Genomic DNA, 26,554 nt, shown 5'->3' with positions numbered 1-26,554 from the left:
TTTCGTCTCTAAATGGGGAAACTCAGCAGAAAAGTGACAGGCAATTCCAAGAATGTTGATTCACATAAAAATAAAAATACAAAAATAGAAGTAATAACAACACGCTGTACAGTAAGGCAAAATAAGTCAACTTATCCAAACGCTTCCTTTCAGCTGTTGATGAGCTGCTGCTAAAACATACATGGCTGAAGCTACTGTAGAGTTAACACTCTGTAAGACCTCAGTCTCCTCAGCAGGTAGTGTCTGCTTTGACCCTTCCTGTAAACAGCATGAGTGTTGTGAGTCCAGTCCAGTTTTTTGTTCTGGTCAACACCCAGGTACTTAGAAGAGTCCACTATCTCAATGTCCACTCTACTTTTTGGCATCCATGCAAAATTCTACATGTGGAGGGAAATCGACACTGCAAGTCTTTTTTTTTTTTTAAACACATTATCCCATCATGAAGCATGGTGGTGGCACAATCATGCTGTGGACATGCTGTTCTTTAGCTGGGACAGAGATGATTTGGCAACTTTCTAGGAATTTTGTTTGGGGCTGTAAAAGACTTGATTTTGGGGCAGACTTTAATTTCCCACCTGGTTCCTGCAATTGGAGATAACTGCTGAAGATGATTGGCTGCTCATGTGTTAAAATAGCTTAAAAAGTCAAGACCTGAATCTAAGCTGTGCCTGGAGCTGAACTATTTTTCAGTGTGTAGATATGTAAACCTGGACGAGGCATACCGCTAAAGACTTGCATAAATCCAAATGCATCAAAAGGTGATTCTGTAAAATATTCACTCGCAATAACTTATTACAAACGCACCGGACCCTTACCTGATTTTTATTCTTGAAAATGATTTTAAAGCTCGGCATTCTTTTCCTTCAACTCAATAGTCTGTTTTGGTCTAACACTTGAAAGTTTGTGGTTGTGGATATGATTTGATGAAAATATAAAACAAATAAATAAAAAAATTGAGTGTTATGCATGCATTTGCAAGGGACAGTAACCCAGAGCAGGGACCAGATGTTCATCGTTACTATGAAATCGTTCCACATAATTAAGCTGCGGAGAAACTTTTTCCACAGGATTCTGTGAAGAAAAATGAATTTCTGAGCTACCTGAACTTTCCCACATCAGCAGCTTTTAAGATAAAATCCTGGTTAACCTCTCTCAGTTCAGTTCACCGGACTCTTTCAATCTCACACTCTGTTGGCAAGGAGCACAGGCGAGTTAGTCAGAGGAAGTAGAAGTTTTCCCGCTTGTCTGAACAACCCGCCACGCTGGTTCCCGAAACGAGACACCGGTGGGGTGCGGGGGTCAGCCCGCCTTCAGGAAGGAAACGAGCGGTGGGAGAAGTCTCGTAAAATGCATCTAAGCGAGGGAGACGGATAGAAAAGGTTGAGGGGTGGCTGAGAAAAGACGTGGTGTAAAATGGCAGCGGCGTTCCGATTTGGTTCCCGATGGTTTGCGCCTCAGCATGCGGCCGTGACACCCGGAGAGCGGTAATGTGATTGAGCTTTCAGTCAAGCTCAAATTTCCTGCCCATATGCAATACATAAAAAAACACAGCAAGCCTCCTGTCTGCCCGACTTTATATGCTTGGTCCAACTCCGGTTCGTCATTCCTTTATTTCCTCGCCTCGTTCCCTTCTCCCCATTTGGAGCCGGAGCATGGCAAAAATCATTCCCCCGGAACCTGTGACACTTTTTAATGACGTGTCGGGGCAGAATGTCACTGAACTGCTGCGGGTAAGAGAAGAGTGGGGGGCGGGGGGGAGTAGCAAAGGGCAAGGAAGCCTTAAGCCTCGACAGAACTGTATGCATTCAGCTGAACATGCACCTCATGTGTCTTTGCAGGCTTGTGGGTCTGTGCATGTGCCATGAGTTGTAAGCTGCAGGCTATAGAGTGGAAAAGTGGCATATTGAAGATGCTGGGTAAATAATATGCAATTTTCCCTTTCCACTATGCTGTCACTAACAACCGATGGCACCGGGAAATGGGGCCCGGACATCGCTTAGAGACACGGAGAGCATTTGGGCGTCAGAAATGGCTTTGCTGTGAGACACGAAGCATCGAAATTGAGGTTGAGAATCCTTTCTTTTTCTTTTTTTTTCTTTTTTTTTTATGTGCATGTCATTGAACGTGTACCGTCCTGCGAGTGTTGGTCTGTCGGAGGGTTGGGAATGAAAGAGAAGCTGCTAAAGCTTTAAAAGAAAGTGATATAGCCTCTCAGCCGAGGAGTATCTGTGGAATTTATAGCCAAATCAAGTGGTGGGTAAATCAACCGCAGTAACGTCTTTGTATTTATAGGAAGAGTTTGACGTGTTTTATATTGGCTCTTTTTTGTCCTCTGTTTTTAAAGCAGCTGATGACAAGATTGATGATGGGCTATAGTTGCATATATCGTGCATAACATTATGACCACATTATGTTTCAGTGCCAAAAACAATCCCTTGTCCGTTGAGGATTGGAGACTAGACTCAAAGTCAACACAAGTCTGATGGTGTGTTGCTTATATAGGCCACAAGCATCAATGAACACAATATTGTTGGTGGTCATAACACTATGCTTAATCTTTATTCATCATTCAAATAAAAAGAGAGGAAACTGTGTCGAATATATAAATAAGGGTTAAAAAGTTACTTGGTTAATAAGTATTTATTTAAATTCAGGGTTATATACACAATCGAGTGTTGTATTGTAATAATAATAATAATAATATTAATTTTGTGGTTGTGTCCCACGTAGCTCACACACCAGCGGGGTTTCAAACTTTACACTATCTGGTATTTTTTTGTGTTTAACCAATACTTAGTCCCAAAGTTCCTGCTGAACAACTTTACCTATATCTTACTCAAAACATTCGTGCTAAGCTGGGACAGAGGATGTTTCATTAATAATTGAGCTTATGTCATTTGAAAACATTAAAAAAAACTTGTCTCCCTATTTCATTAATACATTTTTTTGCTCTAGGCATGATAAAATGTAATGGTTAGTGTTTTCGCTGCTCTCTGCCTTGTTTTACACTCTTGTTCGCTGTGAACATTGTTGTAAAGGCTGAAAAGCACTTAGTTGATCATAATTTCCAAATTGTTTGCTCAGCATAACAACAATTTATATGGTCTAGCTTTAAAAGTCATGCAATAAAAAAAATCAGTATTATTTTAATGGCTTCCCAGCCCACTGGAGTTGCAGATGGCATACTCAGATTAAATCAGGGCATTTCTAATTTATAATCGTTAATATATTTGTGTTTCAATCAGATCCCTTTTGGTGGTTTCACAGAAACAAGCAGGAAGTTGAAAAGGCCACGTGATGCGTCTCTGAAGGTGCTGACAGGGCCCTTCCTTTCTTCCTTTCACCCAGGGACGATTACAGACACTTCATTCTTATTATAAACTCCCCTGCTCGGCTAAATCCTTGAATAGGACCTCCATTACACGACTCTTCAACATATTTCAGAAAGGATCCTATCTTGCCAGGTGACTCAGCTTGACGACAGAGGCTGATTAATTGGCTTTTTGGAAGGTGGCCAGCTAATGTAACAGCTCCAAAGGACAGTTAATGGTGCATTTCCATGATAAAAAAAGGCCAGCCTTGCTATTAAAAAGGACCTCCTGTCCACTCATCAGAAATAACAGCAGCCTGAGCTGACATTTGTGGTTTCCATACCAAATTAATGCAGTTAAATGTATTAGTTCTTACACAGTGCCGCTGATTATTTGGGATTATTTGGAATGCGTGTCTTTTTTGTTTTGTTTTTGTTTTTTTTACTTCAATCATCTGGTAATACAGTAACTTTCTTCTCCCTATCAGCACTCATTAAGCAGTAGAAGAAAAAAAATCATTTTCCCAGAACAAATGACGCTATCATTATGTAGTTAGTGTATAAAATTATTAAAGGGAGGGAAACGCTTTGAGGCTGAGCGTCGATATGAACTGAGTTTCCCTCACTGTTTCACGATCCATTTACCTTCAGAGGCAACAATGACCCCTGCCATCTCAAGCTTGGCTTTTAATTTAGTGATTTCTCCTTTTAGGCTCCAACTTCAAAATGGAAACTTCTGATCATCTTGATCTCCTGCGGGAGTGTTTAATTTGCTTCTGGATAAGATCGGTGTGGCGATGATCGCCCGTGTACAGGGGGTTCCCAGGGAGGCTTAAAAGTCAGGAAAATTTCAATATCATTTTCTAATGCTTGATAAGCATAAAAACTATATCAAAATTGAGTCTCCAAACTTTATTTCTGACTTCATTATCTAAAAGTTACAATCAAACTTTCTGGAAAATGAAGGGCTTTTTACTTGTTTTTATATCGAAGGGGTGTTTGGCTTCAGTACCTTGTCAAATTAGGTTTTCAAAATGGATCTGTGGTTCTTCTGGGTAGTTAAAAAAAACCTATATATTGTATATTTCAAACTGCTTTATATAGCAATATATAACAATAATCTACTCCAGGTTTCATAATATTTTAAACCATAAGTGGCTTAATTTGGCCCACATGCTGAAAGAAATGTGATGTACCCCTTACTACTGAATTGGAAAGCTACTTCATCATTGAGGTATTTTATGTTTGAGAAACATAAAGATGATAAAACAGTCCACTCAAGTCCGGAAAGTTTTTAAAATTGCTTTTAAAATCTAGAAATTTAAGTTTGTAAAATTCTGGAACTTGGAAATGGAAAATTTGGTAGGAACCTTACTTTTAGCAGAGATTTTGCAGTTTTGTGGAGTGAGCCAACTTGAACGCAGCACATACCACTGTCTGTGATCGCTTTAAAGAGACAGAACAAAGCAGGAAAGATCAATCCTGCGGATAGCCTTTGCTGCTCTCCTTGAAGCGCAAAGCCACCTGAGGATTAACGTGCAACTCTTTGGTTGTCCTTGTCTGTATTCACGTTCCAATCCTAAACATTCACATTCGTGTATGAGCCCATGTCTGACCTGCATATTCAACAGAAGAGGATCCGATGTGGGGCTGCGAATCCGGATGTCCGTTCTCATCTGCGTCCTTTAATGTCCTCCAGCGCTCTCTGTCCTGATGTGTGCAGCCAGTGGAATTGCAGTCATTCAGCCACAGCAGCTGGAAATCCAGAGGCGGTCCGTCTCCTCTGGGTTCGCTTATGAACACAGAGGAGACGCATGAGTGGTGTCATTTACAGAAACTAATGAGTTAGCTCCTTTGTGTTGTTTTCAAATTTAGAAGAAACAGTAAAGGTGTTCTGTTGTTCAGCAGGAAGAACCCTAATTAGGTGAGTAGGGCTTTCAAAAGTGTTCAAAACATTTTGATAAACAGCTGCAAAGTCTTCTGATGTTTGTTTGCACCAGTTACTCTGCTAATAAAGAGCAGGACCCAATAATATGATGCTGCCACCATGGTTAGGGTGTCAGTTTTCCACCAAAAGAAGCATTTTGCGTTTGATTTTGATCTCCTCTCACGTTTGCTGGGCCCTGTAAGACATGGTTCCCACAAGTCTGAACCAGAAGTGCACCATATTATTAGTCAAGAGGGTAGCAGACCCATGGCTTCGAGACCAACAAAAAGAAAATATGAGGACGCCCTTGACCAATGTGTGAGAGAAAGATACACTGACAAAATCTCCGCTGTCAGAATCGACCTGTATGAGACGGAGAATGAAAATATGTCGTCGATGTAGACGAGCTGCCTCCGATATCATTACGGTATAGTTAGCTACTTGGTGAACATGAAGAGTGCGTACACCATGAAGGAGCTTCGTCTGAAACCCACAGAGGCATATAATCATATTTTAGCAACTTTGGAAAGGATGTAGGAATTCTTCATGTGAATAACAAGGTTCTGGTGACTGGCAGAGTAAGTAATAACTTGGATGTAGGCTACTGTTCGTGTTAGCTTGAAGATAAAAGCTTTATTAGCTTAGCTAATTTAGCCAGTTCGACAGTAAGTACTACAGTAAATATCGCTAATATTTGTTTTACTAGAACACAGAGGTGAGTATAGTACTCAAAAATTGTGATTAATAGTTGTAATGTACTTATATTGTTTAAGATAGGGACAAGGCAAGAGCTAGCTCTAAACTTGTGGCTTGTTTACTGTTGTCATGGCAACCACCTGCCAAAAAGGCTGTCAATTACGAAGTTCACGGATATAACACATCGCATGGGAAGTAGGTATTGAGTTGTGCAGAGCATTTTGTTGGTCGGTAATACAAAATCACAGTAAAACATGACGAAATTCATGAAAAAGTTTAAGGAATGCAGTTATTTCTGCCAGACACTCTAAGGATTCACTGACTGGAGGCAACCAAACAAAATATATGATGCTCTGTAAAAGAAAAAACATGATGTTTTTGTCAGCAAAATGTTTTTGATTAAAACAGTGAAGGGAAGCTTGCTTTTTTTTATTATTTTTTTAAATTTTTTTCCTCATGAATGAAGTCATGCTGAAATAGGCCTCAGAGCAGAACACATGGCACCTGTCAGTAGTTGCTCAGGGCAGCGTTCAGCGTCTGTCCTCCGCTACGTCTCACTCCATCTCCCTTCCATGCTTCTGGCAAATAAGCGCACATAGTGGTGAAGTCGCAAGAGGACAAACACAGGCTCAGCTAAGCATCACTCGGATTAAAAAAAAATTACCATTTGGAAGAACATATTTTAGTCATCCATAATATGCTGACAGATGAAGTCACATGCATGTTGTTTTTCTCTTATTTTTTTTCTAACAGAAACCTGCATCAATAGTGAAGTCTATAAAGCTGAGAATAAATCTGGACCTCTGTTCAATGGAGTTTGAGGAGTGTGTAGTTTTTTTTTATTTTTTTTATTTCTCCTGTAATACGTTTTTAGGCATCAGGTTGTCCATTTTTTACTCTAAAGCATGTGACTATCTGCTAAGAGCAAAGCAAATAGGAGTCTTTGTGTCATTTATTGGAATCTGCCACAGCACTGAATCATCACACGCACACGCACGCACGCACACGTGCGTGCGCACAGTAAGAGGCGTTAGTCCTCGCTGACAGTAGTGGAATGGGAAATGCTCAGCAGACATTTGTCATCTGTGTTAGCGGACCCCCGGCTGCTTCTCTGCTGCTTCTGACGGATCTTAGAGGCTCCCTGTTAGACACTTTATCCTTGCCTTTCACCAAACTCAACCTTTTCACTTTTGCTGTTCACCTGCCTGAATATTTGTTTCTCTGCAAGTCTAAAGAAAAAAGAAAAAACTAGCAGGAAGAAAATGGTCTGGGCTGGTGCTGCAGCGGTGGATTTCCTGCAAGTTTAGCAATAATCGCATGTGGACCTGGCTGCAACTCATGCTTTTTTTCTGCTGGCACAGAAAATGTTGGCCTGCTGGAGTTTTTTTGTTTTTTTTTTGTTTTGTTTTTTTTTTTTTGCTCTCTCTGTGTGTGTAATTTAGAAACCATTAGAGATTTAAAGTCGCACATTAGATTTCATATCGTAATATAAGTGGATACGCATAAGGATCCTCGTAAATACCTCCTGTCCAAGGAGAACGTAGCCTAGGCGAGCATGCGAGTGGGCTGACAAGCTGAAAGAAGTATCACCATATGCTGTCAGTCTCCTGTGGATACCTTCCATGTGTTCAAAGTGTTAAAAAAATATTGAATTCCCCATTAGAAATGTGACAGATTGCATGAATGAGGCTTATTTTTCTTGCGGTTGGCATACTGACTGTTGAAGTTTGTGTCGTTTGTGCGGTCTCCTGTGTTAAAAACTGCACAGGATTTTCTGGGATGAACGATTGTGGTGGTGAAAATGACGGGTCAGACCAGATATCTGCTCTCATTTACTCCTCTTGCCAGTGCAGGGGTCAGGGTTTGCTGAGGAGCCAGACAGAAACTGAGAGATACGGAGCCAAGAGCTCGTCACCTTCTCTCAGACCGGCGACAGAAACGCTCTCTCCTGCTGGCCTGAGAGTCGCAGGTGCTTTTATTTTACTTGTTCCTGTCGCATACAAGCCCACAAATGGGCACAAATGATCATTAAAAGCTTTTAGCACAGCTGTTTATAAGGATTGGATCCAGCATGGGCACTTTCCATGCTGAAACGCTCTGTAGTTGCTATCAAAGTTAACGCCCTGAAAGGATTCAGACTATAAATACCCAGACTTTCACTTATCTTTGTGCTATGTTTTGGCATACTGTAAAAGGTCAACTTTTAGTATCGCTTGAAGCCTCGAGAATAAGAATCACAGTGGAAGATTTTATTCTCACTTTTACTAAAAAAAAAAAAAAAATAGCGCACACAGGAAAATTAATTGGCTCATTTAGGACAGCGAGGCATTTCTTCAAGTTTCATTGTTGGAAAGTTTCACAAGTTGAGCGTTAAGCGGAAAGTATCCCAGAGATTTAAGGTTCTGCTAAGTAAATACCAGACTCACTTGTGTCCATTGAAAGGTTTTATGTTCTCATTATCTGTCTAAATCCTTCAAAAGTAGAAGCTTGCGAATTGATATTTCATTAAAAACGACAACATTCCTGTACGATGAGAGAAAACTACGTTTGTCTGCATTAGTGTTGCACGGCACTCGTTCACCAATGACTGCAGTCTTTCTTTTTCTTTATACATTTTGCTGGTAAGTCTCAAAATGCTGCTCCAGCACAGCCCAGTTAGGTTATAAAAATACAGTGAATTCACTCCTTTACCCGTTCAAACGGTTCTGGAGGACGCAACTCCAAGTTAAGTCCCTGAAAAGCCACCTACTTGCAGAACTTTCTGTAGAGTTTAAAATATTTGAAAGAAAATGAGGCTTGGGAGGCTGAAATACCTATAATTCTATATAGAAGATGCCATTAGCTGGAATTTGCAAAACAGCCAATCAAGGAGTGTCATTTGGGTCAGCTTGGGTTATCTGAGCAATATTATCTCTGTAGAAGGTGCAGAGAATGTCTATTGATTTAGATAGATAGCGTTTGGCACAGGTTGCCTCTCTATGTCACTCTTGTTGTAAAGAGTGGAAAACGATTAGATTTTAGCTAGCTCTGAACACAATATGAGCTTTCAGTTTTAAGAATGGAGGTGCAGCTGCTAAAAACGTTGTGGGAGTTGAGCTACAGCATGGTAGATCATTGATTATGACCCAAAAAGGAGTAGGACATCCTTTTTTAAGTGCATTCAAAAAAATTATTGCTAAAAAAAAACAAAGCAACCTTTTTTTTGTTTGCACTATTTATGAATATTTTCCAGTGAATTGCATGGTAAAAGTAGGTACACTAGTATTCCCACAATCTTTGCAAACTGGTATTAAACTCTTAGCCTCACCTCTGCTGCTATATAGTATCCACATATGTTACGGCAAGTATGTAAATTTAAGAACTGTATTTCCTGGGTGGCTCGTATGCAGAGGCTGCAGAGGCTGCAGTCCCTGACACAGTCGTCCCGGGTCCATCTCCTGCATATCTTCCCCTTCTCTCTCTTCGTGCTTCTTCCTGGCCAGCTGCAGCTGGAGCTGTTCTGGCTTCACAGCACAGATCTAATAAAGACCACTAGTGTTACATAAACCTTAAGAAAACTGCATATGGCAAGTTAATGGAAAGTTGCATGTTGATGCACAAGCAGCTATAGTCAAAAATGTCAAAAAAACCAGTAATTTTACTCTCATAGATAACGGGTCATTACCGCAGAGTTTCATTGCACTTCATCATCTTTAACATAGTGACATGTGCGTACGTCCATCGTTTTATACTATTATAAATATTTGTTAATGATTTAAAGATGAACAGAAATGTCTAAAGCTCATAGAATAGTCTCTGTTTTCCCAAGTCAGTGAAATAACCCCCAAAAATTTAAATTCTGACATTGATTTTAATAGAACATGATCTCCTCTGCTTTGGTTTGTTCTAATCTAAGAAATATTGGGACTATTTCCCAGCACAAATCTATTCTCAAAGATAAGAGACTTGAGAAAACAGGATGTATTTATTTCTTCTTCTTCTTCTTCTTTGGGAGTTCAGTGACTGACATAAAGCAGGACTCCCGTTATTTTTCCTTTTCTTTCCGTCTTCTAGGTCTGGCAGATTATATTTGAATATTAAGAAGAACTGTCTCTTATTTGCATGGCAGTATGTGCGCGTGTGTGGGAGGAAGACCGCGGAGCAGGGATAGAGGTGGATGGGGAAGGGTGAAGTGAAAAAGTAGTGGGCGTCGTAGCTGGCTAGTTAAAATTAGCGATGGAGAGTAATTGTCCGTTGCTGCTTAATTTATTCCTGTTAACAAGAGGGACAAAGAGAGAGATTTGCACTTTCGGGCGCTCTCTCTCTGTCTCTTTCTCTCTCTCACACACACACACCTGCAGTTGCAGTACATTTCTTAACCCTGGTTGCCATTTATCAGAATTAAGCTTGAGATTTAGGTTTAGGTCACCCAATTGTCCAACTAACCAAATTAACTTTAAAACTAACCACACCACCCAGATTTTGCAGCTTCAAAGTACATCCTGTCATATTTGCAAAAAACTAAAATCTCACTGAAGATATTCCAACTAGCTGCTGCCATCACACCCCCCCCCTTTTTTTTTTTTTTTTTTTTTTTTGTTGTTTCTGTCTCCTTGTCTTCATGCAAGGTGTGCTGGATGGGTGGATGTTTTCTTGTTTGTGGCACCACGAGTCTTTGGCTTTTTACACAGACCAGATGCTCTGTAAGGTAGTTTTACTGCCGTTAAATGATATTTGGCAAGCAAAAAGAGGCTGTAACAGATGTGGGTTAGTACGGAGCTCACGCTCGCTGACTGTTTAGTGGGATGCGTTTATATATATATATATATATATATAGATATATATATATATCTATATATATAATAGTTTTCCACAGTTAAAAGAAAACAAAATGTGTGCTGTTGAGAACTGGTGGGGTTTTGTGTGGGTGTGTGGTTTTTACAGTGTGCTCTATTTCTGCATCACTCCAACAAAACCACTTTTAAAAGCAAAACCCTATTCTCGCTGTTCTTGCCTTCCTGGTATAAGCAAACAAAGTTCCCAGTGTCTGAGACTTCATTAAATGGTTTTAACAGAGTTCAAAGATTAAGAAAAGCAGACGTCTCTGGAAACGCGCCATAGTACCATCACAATTAGTCATGTTACTGTTGCCAAAACAGTGAATTATTTGTCAGTATGTGTAACACCTTTGGGTTAGTTAGTCTGCCCAACAATAAGGGAACTGTGCACAGAGAGGCCTACTGCACTGCTGAGATGAATTCATTCAAATTAATCCCTTCATTAACGATAAATGTGGGCATAAAGGCGCCCTAATGCTGAGGAACACAATGCTGAGCAAAGGTTGTTACACAGGTCAGCTGGGTGAGTTCTACATTTTATTCTATTTTTCATGCTTTTTGGTTTGATTTGACGCTTCTGGATATGTGAAAATTGGATTTAAAAAAAAATGTTTTTAAGTTGATGAAAATTGTTGGTCTTCCCAAACACAAACTAGAAAATATTCATTTTCATAGAAAATGCAGAACTGAAGGGAGCTGAAATGAACAGAGAAACCTGAGGTGGAGCAGAGTTTAGTGGTAAAACTTTAAAACAGGTAAAAATTTTACTCCAAATCTGCTACAGCAGTGTTTTTTTTTTAAAGTGATGATTTAAACATCTGTGTCACTGAACTTGATCAGATTTTTATTTTTTTTTTCATTTTGATTTGTGTAGCGGTGAAAGAGATTAGCTTCTAACTCATGCATTTCAAATTCCATAAGACACTTTTATTTGAAAGTCAAATTGTACTAGAGAGATGAATTTCCCTATGTTTCGGTTCATAAATTATGGATTTAACAGTAAATGTGTAAAAAATAAAAAAAGAGTGTAGTAGCACTTGTTTTAAACTAGTTAAAGCTGAATTATTTACTAATATGCAAGTGTCTTGTAAAGTTTAAAATTTTTCAGTTGAATGTAAGAAGTAGTTTGACTGATTCAAATAGCTTTTCCCTTTAATTTTCTACGAAGAAAAGTTAACTTTTAGAACTTATTTTATAATTTATAGAAACCAGAAGTCATAGCACACATTTGAATGGTTGAAATAGCAGCATATTTAGAAATTCAGTGGCATTTTAGCCCATTTCTTTCTGCTTTGCCACCTGGTTAAAACTGGCCCCTGTACAGCTTTAATTTTGCTCCTGGGGTCAGAAAAGTCCCAGCGGGAACTACTTTGTTTCTATCAGACGTACACGTAGAATCTACAGAGCTAAAACGGCTAACCACAAAGACATTTAAGGATTTCATTTGGGAAAATAACATTTAAATGCGTCTCCTAAAAGTTGCAAATAAGTGTTTCCTGAATAAATAAGGTGAGAGATGTTGAAGCAGACCTGGAGAAAAGTAGTTTGCACAGAAGTTCAGAGGAGTAAGCCTGGAGCTTAAATCCTCCCCCATTTAAATGTGCAATGAATGAGTAACTACAGGGCAAATCCTCCACTCCGCTCTTTAATTGAAACCACTGGCTAATCTGGAGCTCAGAAGTCTCCATACGGGAGTTTCTCAGAAATCGACAGAGCCGGCGTTGGCTGCGTCCTCCGTCTGTGCTGCAAGCAGGTGCAAATGTCTATGTGGCTATTGAGTTGTTTGTTTAATAAAGCGTGCTGTGTGCATTCGAGGGTGAGGGAAAGCAGACAGTCCCAGATGCAGGACAGTATTTGGCTGCAGGCGCGCTCGTGGACAGGAAATGTCATCAGCACAAAGCTCAGATTCCTGTGGAAACATCAAACCCACTCTCCTCTCTTCTCGTCTTCTCTTCATATTGCTTAAGCATGCGCTTTTTATTCTTAAGCTGCCACTCTTCCTCTTTTTCCCCTCCTTCTTTATGCTCCTACCTCCTTTGTTGTGTCCCTCAATTCATTTTTACTCTCCTCTTTGCCTCTGAGGCCTTGTTTTTTTTTTGTTGTTTTTTTTTTTTTTTATGCTTCTGTTTGGTCAGATGAACCGACGACATTGCTGGAGAACAAATGGCGACGCACGGCAAAGTAAAAAGACCTCAGGTGGGAGCGAGTGCGGCCCAGGCAGAATGTCGGCTTATTATTTGTTGTCCCCCTGAATGATGTCTCTCGGAGTCTGTTGTTTTGTCGCTCTCCCCGCTCGGCTCGGTCACTTCGTTCTGAGCCGAGGGGTCAGCGAGGTCGGCCTCCACCCAGCTCCCTGTCGCTTTGTCCAAGCTTGTTTACAGCTCAGCTTTTTACTGTCAACTCCCACGGGGGACACGCATACACTTGCACACCAAAAAGCGGGGGGGAAAAAAGATTCTCTCTTCTGCTATAGCTATAAAAAGGCTGCCTACTATATCCTGCTACTGTTTGAACTCTACAAACCGGGCATCGTTTTCAGTCCACTTTATAATTATGAGCTACTTGTGTTGGTCTGTTGCATTAAATTGAAGTCTGGTGTAAGAAATCAAAACATTTAATGGGTGTATAGGTACTTTTGCAACATGCTAAACTTTGAGGTATAAAGATTCAGGCTGTAAAGATGGAGAGGTGACATCCAGTATGAAATGTTACGAAACAGTTTCTCTCTACTAGAATTTAAAGAAACCAGTTCTGAGCCAAAAATGAGTGAAATGATTAATCTTTTCTTCTGTTTTTTTTTTTTTTTAAAAACCTTCCTCTTGGCACTTCAGTGTTTTTGGCTTGAATGGGTCGTGATTAGGGCGAACCAGGTTTTAATTTCACTGCAGCGAGAGCACTTTTTTTTTTTCCTCCACCCGACGAAAGATTTAATTTGCAAAGCGAACAAGTCGGCAGCAGCAGAAGTCGGAAGTAAGAATACCTCCTGCTGCTTAGTTTGAGCGCGCTCCCTGTGAAACTAAATTCCAAAAATGAAAGCGTGACTGCGCTGAAAAGTTTTCCTTAAACGTCACTTCAGCTTCTCTGTCGCTGCATGTATTCCTTTCAGACATGAAATTAAAAGCAAGCCTTCCCAAGTTGTTTTTTTTTCCCTGACTGTGCCTATGATGGTAAATTTGAAAGATGAAAGAGTCTGGAGTTTTAGGCTACTTTTTTTTTTTCTTTTTTTTTTCTATCCTTGTTTGAACATTTTGTCCTGCACACGTGGGAAAACTGAAATAAGGAAACATGGCTGTTTAATGAACTGCAGCTTTGATAGTCTGCCACAGACAGTGGCTAAACTAATGGCCTGACTGCTGCCAAGTTTCAGCTCAGTAATGGAGCAAAATTTCCCTTGACTTGATAGAATCCTTCTGCTTTTTTTTTTCCGCCTTAAATTTTAAAAATAATTTAAGTCTTTCCTTTTAAACATCTCCTCGATCTGTCCCCTCAGCATTTGTCCGAGCTCTTGGCAGTGGTTCGTCTTCCCTTCATCCATCCGTCCTACCTGCTCAACGTCGTGGACAACGAGGAGCTGATCAAATCGTCGGAGGCCTGTCGAGATCTGGTCAACGAAGCCAAGCGTTACCACATGCTGCCCCACGCGCGGCAAGAGATGCAGACCCCCAGGACCCGGCCGAGGCTTTCTGCAGGTATGCACCAAGATAAACCGGTCTGCGTCATCTCCGGCTTGGCCTTTGCGCTGCACTCATGACCTGCTTTCCCATAAAACTGATTTATAAAACATGGCTGGCAACGTCCACTATTCATGTTTTACAGCATCCCTGTGGCGGAGGGGTCAGGTCTCCACAAGGAGACTCTGACCTGTCGGTGCGTTCTATCGATTTTTAGCCTGCAACTGGAAAGCAATATTTTACAAGTTCATAACGCCGGTGCTCGAGTGTGCAAGTTGCCATCGCGTCATGCTTCTAAATTTTAGGAAGGATTTTTTTTCTTTCCTCTTATCGAACGACTACGGCCAATAAAACTGATGGGTAGCCCTCACAGCTTTCATTGTGTTTTTGCAAGATACAGGACCTAGTTAAGCGTTCATACTCCTTGAGTTGTTTTTTTTTTTTGTGTGTTTGTATTATAAACACACATATATATAAATATATATTATATATATATATATATATATATATATAAACAAAACAATAAAATAATCTAATATATTTGATTATTTTATTGGTTTTTTTGTTTTGTTTTCTGATAGGCCAAGGCAAAGTTTTTCCGTCACCTAATTTTACAGTGAAGGAAAGCGAATGCACAGAAATCAACTAAACTCCATTGAGTAAATACTTTATGGAATATTTTTTTCCCCTGTAGTTAAATTTGGACATTTGGGGTATTTCTCTACCAGACTGACATTTTTTTTGCCCCGTCTCCTTTTCAAAGTAAGCTCCAGCATCCTTTGAGCGTAACGCCATGTCACCGTGCCTCACCATTGGGTTGGTGGATTTAAGGTCGATGCACATTTGCTACTTCACTTCTTTAGCTTTTTTTTGTGTGTTTTTTTTTTTTCTGCTTTCACAGGGTAGCTGTATTCACACTGAGATTAGATTGCTCACAGGTGTGGAGTAAAGTGAGCTGCATGCAGATGCAAACTAAACTGAACGAAAATGCATAATCCTTTCCCTTTACAACCAAGCCCCACTTGGTGTTGGTCTATCACGATCCGATAAAATCCATCGCAAGTATTTGGTTTTATTGTGAGAAAGCGTGAGAAGGTTCTAGAGGCATGAATACTTTTAACCTATTAAGCATCTAACAACTTTCAAACATTGGGTGGGCCACCCTCAGGTGTTCCTACTGCAGCCATTTAGTCTTCAACAGCCAGTGACGTCCAAACTGTTTGAAGGCCATGTTTGTTTACATCATTAAAAAAAATCATAGAATAATTCATGAAAATTGAACGGTACCGGCAAATTGCTTTTGGCCACAGGATTTGTAATTTTTTTTGTTTTTTTTTTTGTTTCCACGGGGTCGTCCAGGACCTCATTCGTTCCCCTGTAAAGAGCTGCCTAATTATAGTGTCTGCGTGGTATTATGAGTTTTGTGCCAGCACACCTTACCATTCAGCTGAAGTTATTTTCTGCTTGGCAGGGTAGGGATAATTGCCTAACAAATGGCACTTTACCGAGAGGTCGGTTTACCAGCCGACGCCGTTGTCCAGCCGCTGCGTTTATTTGCCAGTAAACAAACATTTGGAAAATTGCATTAGGTCAGTATTTCTGTATCTTTAATTGCCTTTAATGCACTCTTCACGAGGCTTCATAAAGAATCGCTGGCCTCTGGAGAGGAGATGTTTGCGGCGTCCCGGGTGCTCGTTGTCACGCCATTACTCATCCGCGATCCAGTAGTTTCTCTTTGTTCTCGGCAGTTTCTTGAAGCGTTTCTTGTCGAGGCCCATTTTACCGTGTTTTGTATGTGCATATCTTAACGTGGTCCACGTCCCCATTATGCAGCCTGAAGAGTGCGCTGATTCACACTCGCTCTCGGCCTCGACGACAGGATTGTTTTAGTGTAGAAATGCTGCGATGATGAATAGATTCGTGATGCGTTTTATGCCAATGGCTTATTGATTAAGATGTACAACCACAAGTTTTCTTTCCAAATAAAGTTTTGAACTCATTCAAAGCTGAATTTGATATAATAATCGACCGACTGGGATTTCATCTATTCGCGTTGCTTTTCTGAAGTTGGTTTGCAGGAACAGAAATACAGTTGAAACCAAAAATGTACGTACACTCAACAAAACGAGACCTTTTTCTTTTTCTTTTTTTAATCACTGTCTGAAAAGAGTGAACTCCTCTTGTCTTAAATCAATTAGTATCACCACAATCATTTCCTAATGCCACAATACTTTAAAACATTTCATATGTAAGAGATTTATTTATTAAAGGTATAATGCCTGTCCATCAGTTTGTGACCTTAAGCCCAAGTGTAATTCGGTTATGCAAGAGGACTGATCTGAAACATAAAAGCTCACCCAAGTTAACAGTTTGTTGTGGTCTAGTCAAAGTCTGGATTTAAATCAGATTGAGTTGAGTTTAGCACAGTGGCGTCCCTGGGTGAACGTCAACAAATGTTCAGGAGGTCATTTATTTATTTATTTTTTTTTACATCCGCCATGTTGGATCAAGGACACCAGCACATCAGCCTGAGAGGACTGGATTTGGACGTCCCTGTGTTAGCATGACCTTAAACAGCCAGTCTACTTACTACCTTTGCCTGACAACGTTTAATGATCTCAAATGTGTGTAAAAAAAAAAAAAGCAAAAAGAGGATCTAATTTATAGAAGGTCAAATACATTTTTTCACACCACCATATATGGCTTCATATCTTCTTGCACATGTTGCTCAACCATCTGTCAGGCTGGACAGGGTGGGCTCTCCTCGGCATGGTGCTGGTGGACGCACTGATGGGCGAGAAAGACAAAATAATGACTGGAAGGAGAGTTTGAGGTTATTGGGGAGTGTTGCTGACACACACAGGATGTGAAAGTGGAAGGACATGCGAGAACAGGAGGAGAGGTCACTATGTGGTCAGTACGGATGAGGAGGGATGGAGGGAGGGAGACGAGAAGCCCCCCCCTCCTCCCCCGAGATCAAAAATGAAATTTGAAGGGCGGACGTTTGATTGAGTTTATTCCTTGAGCACATGTCTTCTTGTGTAAGCAGTAAGTGACTGTGTGTCTGTGTGTTTGTGTGTGGATTTTAAATGTGCACAAGCAGATGGGGCACCACCTGAGCTTGGTTGATAAGTCTGTCAAGCAGAAAAAGAAAGAAAAACTGCCATCCGTGAAGCACTTCTTGCTGAGCGCAGTCAATCTGTGAACTAGTGGGTTTCGTGCATACGTGGGTGTATTAAGGCATCGGTGTGTGTGTGTGTGCGTGTGCGTGTGTGTGTGTGTGTTTGTGAGAGAGAGAGAGAGAGTGTGTGTGTGAGTGTGTGTATGTGTGAATTAGTGCATGGGAATGTTTCTAAGGGCCCTAAACTGACATTCTTCTTACTTGGGATAAATTTGATTTGCCTGGACGCTTTTTAGCCCAGAAATCCAAGGTACCCCTATGGGACAAAATTTTAATTAACTTCCTCAGTAATTCAGACCTAAACTGATGTAGAGTTATGCTTGAGGTTCGGGCGTCTCTCTGGCATTGTCTAGTGGAGTCTGGCTAATAGTGGAGTATCTGTATCTGAGATCAAACAGATGCAGTAGCAGTAAAAAAAAAGAATTGAAGGAGAAAAAAAGAGGATTGAGCCTTGAATATGCACCTCTTGTTTTACCACATCTATAAAATTTGGCATGCATATTCATTCTGTTCTTCCGAGTCAATATTTTGCCGACACACTTTTCATTGCAATTAGTCGTACAGGTTTGGGTCTCATCCATCTGTCTCCATCCATCTCGACCAGCTTTGCACATCAAGAGACTGAAGTGTCCTTGCCAAATTGCTCCGTTTCAGTTTCATTCAATTTTCTGAAAGTAGTGCAGGATTGCCCAGTATTAGCTCTACTCATCAACTTTGATGAGCTCCCTTGATATTAATGATATCAGAGAGCTACTAGTTGTTTGCAACACAGCTTTTGTTCAAGACGGCCACAAAACTAAACTACGGTTTAGTTTTGATGACATCTGGTCAGAGCACTTTGAGCCACATCTGCGATTCCCTTTTTTTTCTCATCAAATCTGTCCTTCCCCAACCTATATGTTTAGGGGAGTGGACCTGTCTTGGTATGTTTGCAGTCATGTCACACCCTGCGTTCTCATAGAATGTATTGAACATTGAAATGTTTAGGATTTTATTTTATATATTATATTATATAATTCTGCTTTAAACCAGTTAAGAACTTTATCTATGACTTGACTGTTTGTTGGGGCCTGCCACAAAGTAAACATCTGATTTTTACTTTGTGGCAGTTTGTGCATCAACATCAGCACAAACATTAGCCGTAGCTACTGCCCCCATTAACAGTGTCCTTTTCCCTAAAATAAGCTTTTTAGCTATTGTTTTATTTATTAGCCATGTTTATTACACCGAATGGAGGAAGTCATTGTAAGACTACATGCTAGTTATGCCCCACATGCCACTGGCAGCATTTAGGCTGATGTTAGCATTTTGGCTAATTTTAGCTTCTGCACTAATTTTAACATACTGAATGGAGTAAGTCCATGTTTCTCAACATGCTTGTGACTCTCCATTTGTACTCTATAGAGTGCATTGTAGCTTACTTTAGCATTGATGCTAATTTTTAGTGTCAGAATGCTGGGTTCCCTTCTATTTGATGATATACCTACTGTTTCACTTGCTCACCTGCATGTCAATAGAAAAGTCATGTTTGGACAAAGAATACTGATGTGGTGGTAATATCTGTAAACATATAATTTTTGAGCCATAAACCCATTACTCGGGTTAGAATTAAGCTCATCAAGGATTTGGCAAAGAGCAGGAGGGTGGAAGAGGGGGGCACAGGTGGCGCCCCATAACATCAGGGACTAGTAACGCCTGAATGATGAGAAGAATGAGGAGAGTCAGCAAAACAGGTGCCTGCAGAGATACTGCGAGGATTAAAGTCTCTTTGTTTCAACATAAACGTTTAATTTGTGAATCCATGCTGTTCTTCCAGAACAGGGAAGAGGCTTTTCCTCATGACATTTGTGGTAATGTCGCAGTTGAGAGCAGAATGGTCATCTTGCCGACCACGAGGAGAGGACTGGGTGAGCAAATGATGACATTTAAAGAAAAGGGTCCAAGAATTTGCTGAGATAAATTAGCAAAAGGTTATTGATGAGATGAAAAATGTAATTTTGATTTAGTGGGAAAAAGGAATTAGCATAAAATTGTATGAGTCTCGAATATACAGTTTGCTTCATAACAATGTTTACTGCTTTCTATAAGGTGACAAACCGTCTGAAATGCCAGGGTTTTTTTTTAAACTTTTTTTAGAAAACTTGCATATAAATAAAAGTCTGCTTACTAATTTAAACTTACTTCAACCCTAAAAATTATAGTGTATTTATACTTCTGTTAAGAATACACTCATCTGTTTGCACACGCTCTAATATGTGTAGCATGAACAGAGTAAAAATCCTATCTGTCATAGGAGATGGAGAGTAGCAAAAGGTTGGATCTGCACTTGCCCAGGAAAACTGGGTCAGCCCTGTTTTAAGTTCACATTGGTTGTTGGATATAACCCTCTGGAAAAATATGTATCCTCTCAAATTCTTTTTTTTTTGTTTTTTTGTTTTGTTTTTCTTCTTAGTGGTTTGAACAGTAGCCTGACAGCAAGACGACCCTGAGTTCAGATCCTCTCTGGGGCCCTTTTGGGTTGAGTTTGCATGTTTTCTTTCTGCATGTATGTGAGGGGGGGGGGGATTTCTCAGAGGACTTTAAAAACACCACAAATATGGGTGTTTGGCTGACGGTATATTCCAGAATGCCTGAAGGGGATGCTGTGTGAGTGATTGTTGGTCTTCCATGTCTGTGTAACTCTGCGGTGTCTAAAGCGAGGAGGAGCCTGATCAATTTGCTTTTATTTAAAACGGAAAAGCAACAATTGTTTCTACTGCTGTTGGATTTTTATGTGTTCATTACAGTTCCAGCAGTGTGATTTTTAGTCATGATCAAAAAACTCTGAATAATCACCCATTAATTTAAATGTTTAAGAACTTAGTGTTAAGAATATTATACCTTTTTTCTTTTTTGTCATTCTGCTCTTTGTAGATTAAAACGGATGCAGCGGTGAAAAATTTGTCATTTTTGCAGAGAAATGAAAGTAACATTCTTTTAGCTAGCTGATTAGCATTGTAGCATGCACTCGTCGAAAAACAAGCGTTTCTTTTGAACGTTTCCACTTTGAAGCTCAGTTATTTGATGTAGCCAGTTATAAAAGGTGATTTAAATAATAGCCATTAACAGTGTAAGCAGCTTGTTTCTATTTTATGTGTGTTCCTCAGTGGTGCTGAAACACTAGGCTATACTTTGAACAGCTCCTTTGCTGAAAATAAGATTCTAGAAACAACACTGCCCGGCATTATGGCTGAAGTGTGCTGTTGGAGAATAGAACCACAAAATTACAAAAAAAAAAGTACAACAGAAAGCTTTTAGAGTATGGGAAATGGGAATTTTTAATCAGCATATTATGCTGATGAAAATTATTTTATGCATATTATTATAAAATGGTTCGGTATCTAACAAAAGCTGTAGCATGTATGTTCTAAAATTGGTTGTGAACTACAACTTTAATTCAGCTGGTTAAAGAAAATCTTCAATGTAAATGTTCATTTCTTCTGTCTGCAATACGTTGAGCAGAAAAAGAACAAAAACTTTTATGAAAAATGTATAAAAAGTAAAAATATATATATGAGGTTATCTAATCCTGATTTACTGTCTTTGTTACTTAAAAAAATATTTTTATGAAAGTTTGTGAGAAGCAGCCATATGGTTTTCACTCTCCTCCTAATTGTCTCTTTTTCTGAAGTTTTTCGACTCTCCTGCTGTGCTGCGTTCGTTTTCTTCCCCCCTCCCTCTCTTCACTTCTCGCTCAACTTTTTCCATCTCACGGTCTGATAACTCATAAAGTGTCGCCACATTGTTTCACTCTGTCGCCTGTTGTTCTGAGTTAGAGATCTCCGCTTTTACAGAAAAACTAAATATTTGGAGCCGACTTTTTTTTTTTTCTTCCTCCTCTTATCCCTCTTTGATTTATGCCCAAATTAAACTCGTAAAAGTCTCCGTAAAAACCCATGAAATGAAGTTTATTTCCACGCAGCCTCCGCCGTCCTGAACTCAGGCTTACTTTTTGCTCTTGTTTTACATTCTATAGCGCTTTAATGACTGGATGCTCTTGCCATAAATTTTATTAGATGATAATTAAGGAGCCAAAAATTATATTGAGCAGAGAAATTGGCTGTCTGATCCAATTTTAAAATCAGAGTGATTAGTAGGCTGGGGGATTGTGTTACTTGTGACGTACATGTGGGTGATTTGAATGTTATTTTTACCTCCCTGTCTGCAGCTGTGAAGCTCTCAGGAAGGCAGGGCGGAATATAGCTCATGTCCTCTGCTAACAGCCTGCTGTTGGCCTAATTTGGCCCGAAAAAGAGTCTTGGGTTGAAGTGAAAACTACGAGTGTCTCCTAATGAATCTGTGGCATTTTGCATAGCGTTTGTGTATCCATTAGTCGCTAATTGGTTAATTAGACCGTGGATGTGCATCTGATTAGCTGTCATTAGACTTTCCAGGGGATCGGGAGGATTAAACAGCCACTGCCACTGTGAGTTTAATCACAAACATTTTTTTTTTTTTTTTATTTATTTATTTTTTTCCTCCAGGAAAGCATAAGATGTACCGTATATGTGCTTGCGGTCCATTAAGAAGCGAGGTTTCGTGTGCTGTGTGTACGTGCGCGAGCCCTCCCAAAGTCATACATTATGTTCCCATTTCCTTCTCTCCACATGTGTCGCTGTGTTCGGCTCAGAGGAGGGTGGAGAGCGCCAGGGCAAACTGTTAACTCAACCCAGCCAAGTGGAATAGCACTCAGACAAATGAGCTGTAATGACTAGGAGACGCAGGGGTCCAGCTCGGCTCACACTGTTCCTCTGTCTCGCTCTCACACACACTCGCGCTGTTAAACCTTTAAATGCATGGGGCTGTGTTAGGGGAATCTTTCAGCGGTAGCTCTCTCTCTCTCTTTTTTATTTTTTTATTTTATTTCCTGCCCACTTCATTATTTGTAATCAAGCAGTCATGTATGAAAAAGACTAACACAGAGCAGCAGCAACAGCTGCTTAGCAGGAAGATCTGTGATTACGTCACAGGTTCACCTCAGATTTTTAGTTTCCATTGATATGGAGTAGAGGGGACACGGCTCTTTACCCAGGGCGGCAAAGCCAGAGGGCGGCTCTTAAAAAGAAGTCATCCGTCTGTCGTACAACAAACACGTTTGTCCATTCAATGTATCATCAACAGTAGCCCTGGAAGAAGATCTTACCTTTACTCTATGGGTAGCTGGTGACATAATCATGATGATGCACAGATTCTTCAATTTTCATCAAAGGACATTTTTGTGTGTTTTTTAAATTATTTTTATGAAATTTAGATGCTATTTGATCATTTCAAATTCACAATTTAAAATAAGACAACATTTTTGCTCTACACTAAAATTCTCGTTTACTTAAAATGCAGCTTGAGATTTATAAAAAAAAAAAAATTGTTCTTGTTTTGGCCGATATAGATGCTTCAAAAAACTGATTATTGAAACAGTTTCTGAGCTATATGCTTGTTTAGTAAGAAAGACAAGAAAAATGCATTTCCTTATTTATTTGTTATTTTTTTAATCCAGCTGATTCAAGTATATATGCAGCTGAAACCAGATATACAATAGGCGGCCGTTGCAATGTGTTGCAGAAAATAATAACATGAACCTTTTGTGAAAAAATGTATTCATAAGAGGACCAGAATGCTATAATAAAACTGTTTTCATCATAGCAGCCATATGGTTTTCAGTCTTAACGTTGTTTTCTGGATTATTTTCTACTCTCCTGCTGTGCTGCATTGTTTTTTTTTTCTTTCTTCTCAGTTGAAGCTGCGCTCTCGCTGCCTGACATTAAATCAGACTGAACTTTCACTACTTTAGAACATGTGGGATTTCCAAAATGTTTTTTTATTACTTTCTTGAGTGTTGGAAGCTTGTATTTGGTAGAATCACCTTTTAAAAACCCCTTGCTAACACACACCTTTACAGCTCTGAGACTATTTATGATGACCAACATGAAGCATTGACCTTGTTTTCACTTTATGACTAACATGGTATTACGCTGTGGATCATTGTCCATTTGATACACCCATTTGTGTGTAAGCTTTAATTTCCTGTCTCACGTTGCCTTAAAGTTTCCACGTAATAATCTTTCCTCATGAATACCATGTATTTAGTGCACCAGGAAAACATCCACACATCATGCTACCACCTCCGTACTTCACAGTAGGAATATTGTTCTGAGGCTTGGAAGCTTCCTCCAAAGACAACTATTCAACTATTCAGGTCATGTCTATCAAATTCTAACAGATTTACCTGGCAGATTCAAACATCTGGAAAATTGCACCCTTGTATGAAACAGACTCAACTGTTCCAAATTAACCTCTCTCTCGGGTCGGTATGCATGTCGAAGGAAGCGTAGTGCTTCCTGCCTAAAGTGGGCTTCAGTGTTGCTTCCTTTAAAGTACCCATAAAAAGTGAGAACAGGCTTTATTGCCCCTTTTTTTTTTACATTGTTGTTTCCAAATTATCCTCTGCCGCTCCCGTTCCAGCCACAGAAGGCCGGATTTCATCAGATACGGTTACACATCGGCGCGGCTCGCATTCGCCGCTCGGAGGAAGTAAAAATAGGCTGGCTCTGCGAAGTCCAAAAGCCCGTAGGCGTGACATTCATCTACTCATTCACACCTCTGCCAGCCAGCAGCTCCTTGGAGATTAGTTGTAGTGTACTACCAGCGGAAAGAAAGGGGAGCAAGACTCACACCTTGTAAGGAGAGCATAAAAGATCATCAGATGACTTTCCTCTGAAGTCTGCCACATCCTGCTTTTGGCTCAGGCCCCCTGATTAATTTTCTCTCTCAGTGATCCCAGTGACACGTCCTCAGCTGCAGGTCTGCAGCTGACACTCGCTATTTCTTGTGTGTGTGTGTGTGTGTGTGTGTGGAGTAATTGAATTTATTTTGATATTTGTTGTCCGAACACTAGTCATTAGATGAGTGGTTTCAAAAAAAAAAAAAGAATTATAAGCCTTTTCTTTCCAGTGAGGAGTTTGTTGATTATTGCTCCCCTCTGTGTAATTATTCTGCACGATTTGTCTTTTAAAGCCAATGCAGCGTGAGATTACTCTGCTTCACCTCTCACACTGGAAAAAGCAGGATGTAGGAAGAAACGTGCAAAAAAATAAAATAAGCATCTTATGAGTGCCCTTCAGCGATATCTCATCCGATTGTATTCCTGGATTCAGAGAGGGAGGCATTTGAAGGCGAGAGACGCAGAGAAAAACCAAAGCACCAGAGAGACGGTTGGATGCAGCTGTTACCTGGAGAATTGGAGTATGAGTTTTAGATATTCCTTTGTCTTATCAGGGACATCTCAGTCAAACACAGTGCTCTCTCTTTCTCTCGATTCATAAATGTAACATGGAGGCAGTAAATCTGGATTGGATAACCTCTGATCTTAATATCTGCAGGGACTGAAGCCAAAATTAAGGTTCTGTCTGTTTGACCTTCTATGTAGTGAGTACATTCAACTACGGGCAGGGAGGGAAATGAGGAAGTAGAAAGATGTGTGTATTTGTGAGATGGAGGGTGTGGAGTAAGGGATTTCCTGGTCAGAAAACCTGGATCCCACAGTCCGTGCTCAGACTAGTAGTAAACAGCATTTACTGAAACGCAGCTCAGCCCCGGCACATCTGGCACTCTGACCTGCCGTACCTGCCACCGCTGCGAGGCTTTAGGGCTGCATCAGCCTCATCTAATATTCAGCAAACATGGAGAACTGGCTCCGAGTGTGATCCGTACACATGCTGATGATGCAGATTTAGCTATGTGGAAGGCGAGCGTATAGTGTGTGTGTGTGTGTGTGTGCGTGTGTGTGTGGGTGTGTGTGTGCGTGTGTGTGTGTGTGTGTGTGTGTGTGCGTGTGTGTAAAAAAAAAAAAACACAGCAAATCCCACTTCATCCATAAACCGAGGAAGCATTTTGAGCCTTTTGTTTTGTATATATCGCATAGTTTCCAAGTGAGAAATCCCAGAAACGGCGGATCAGAGGAACTATGGGTGTTTGGAGATGTAGAGATGGTTTGAGATGATTTGCACATGTAGGAGGGATGGAAGATGGATGTTGGAGATGGTGCTGGTGGAAAAGAGACAAAAGACCCCAGAGGAGATTCATGGAGATGATTAGTGGAGCTGAAGTGATGGGGGTGAGATGGTGGTCCGCCATGTCACCATGGAGCGACAGAAAGAAGCTCAAAGGTCTGCAACTCGCAGCTCTTTGAACTTTTCACTATGGCACTTTAAAACTTTAGCTAAAAATGACAGAGCGAATTAATTTTTTTATATATATATTAAAAATGCATGTTTAACAGTTTGGTTTTTTTTACTTTTTTTGTGGAATAATTGCATTGAAGTTCAACAACATAATGACTCTAAAAGTAGCAATTTTCTTCAGATCTATTTTTCTTGTCTTTAGGTTGGACTTTTTTTTTTATATATATATATATATAGTTCAACACCAGAAAAGAAAAGAAAATGTATCTATCATATTTTTGCAAAGGTTTTCAACTTTATATTTATTTTAAAAATTTAAAAATAAAATTTTATTTCATTATTATTTTAGATTATTTTATTTTAAATAAAAATACTATATTTAAAAATATAAATAAAATTGTGGTCTTCAAAATTATCAACACTTTCACTTCATACAGTAAATATCGATCAAAAATGAAAGTCATCTTTTTCCAGAGCTTCTATTTCTATTTGCGGCTTTAATCAAGTTTTATTTAGTCGGGTTTAGGGCAAAAGTGGCTTTTAGGATTCATAAGGTTGGAGACCAAAGCATGGGCCAGTCGCCATCATAAAGATTCACTAAGGTCTTGATAACTAATGTTTTATAAGTTGCTAAGATGTTTTATCAGACCGTTCTTACACTTTAAAGTCCTCTGAGATACCAGACAAACTGCTGGTATCCTCAGAATGTTCTCTGCTGCAGACTGCTTGTCAGCTG

General features: G+C 39.9%; 1 protein-coding gene across 4 annotated transcripts in view; it reads left to right on the top strand.

The window, feature by feature from the left end:
• klhl29 (kelch-like family member 29) overlaps positions 1-26,554 on the top strand; it is a 268,562-nt gene that overhangs the window by 179,028 nt on the left and 62,980 nt on the right. For all 4 annotated transcript variants that reach the window (XM_088002054.1, XM_088002057.1, XM_088002055.1 and 1 more), the window contains one exon: positions 14,241-14,439. In XM_088002054.1, the coding sequence (XP_087858180.1) occupies positions 14,241-14,439 (199 nt within the window). The remainder of the gene's footprint in view (positions 1-14,240; positions 14,440-26,554) is intronic.

The sequence above is a fragment of the Poecilia mexicana genome, unplaced genomic scaffold (assembly GCF_051168715.1).
Source record: "Poecilia mexicana isolate PSO_F unplaced genomic scaffold, ASM5116871v1 scaffold_21, whole genome shotgun sequence".
Classification (NCBI taxonomy): Eukaryota; Metazoa; Chordata; class Actinopteri; order Cyprinodontiformes; family Poeciliidae; genus Poecilia; species Poecilia mexicana.
The sequence above is the reverse complement of the archived record's forward strand: the minus strand, read 5'-3'. Positions and strand labels throughout refer to the sequence as shown.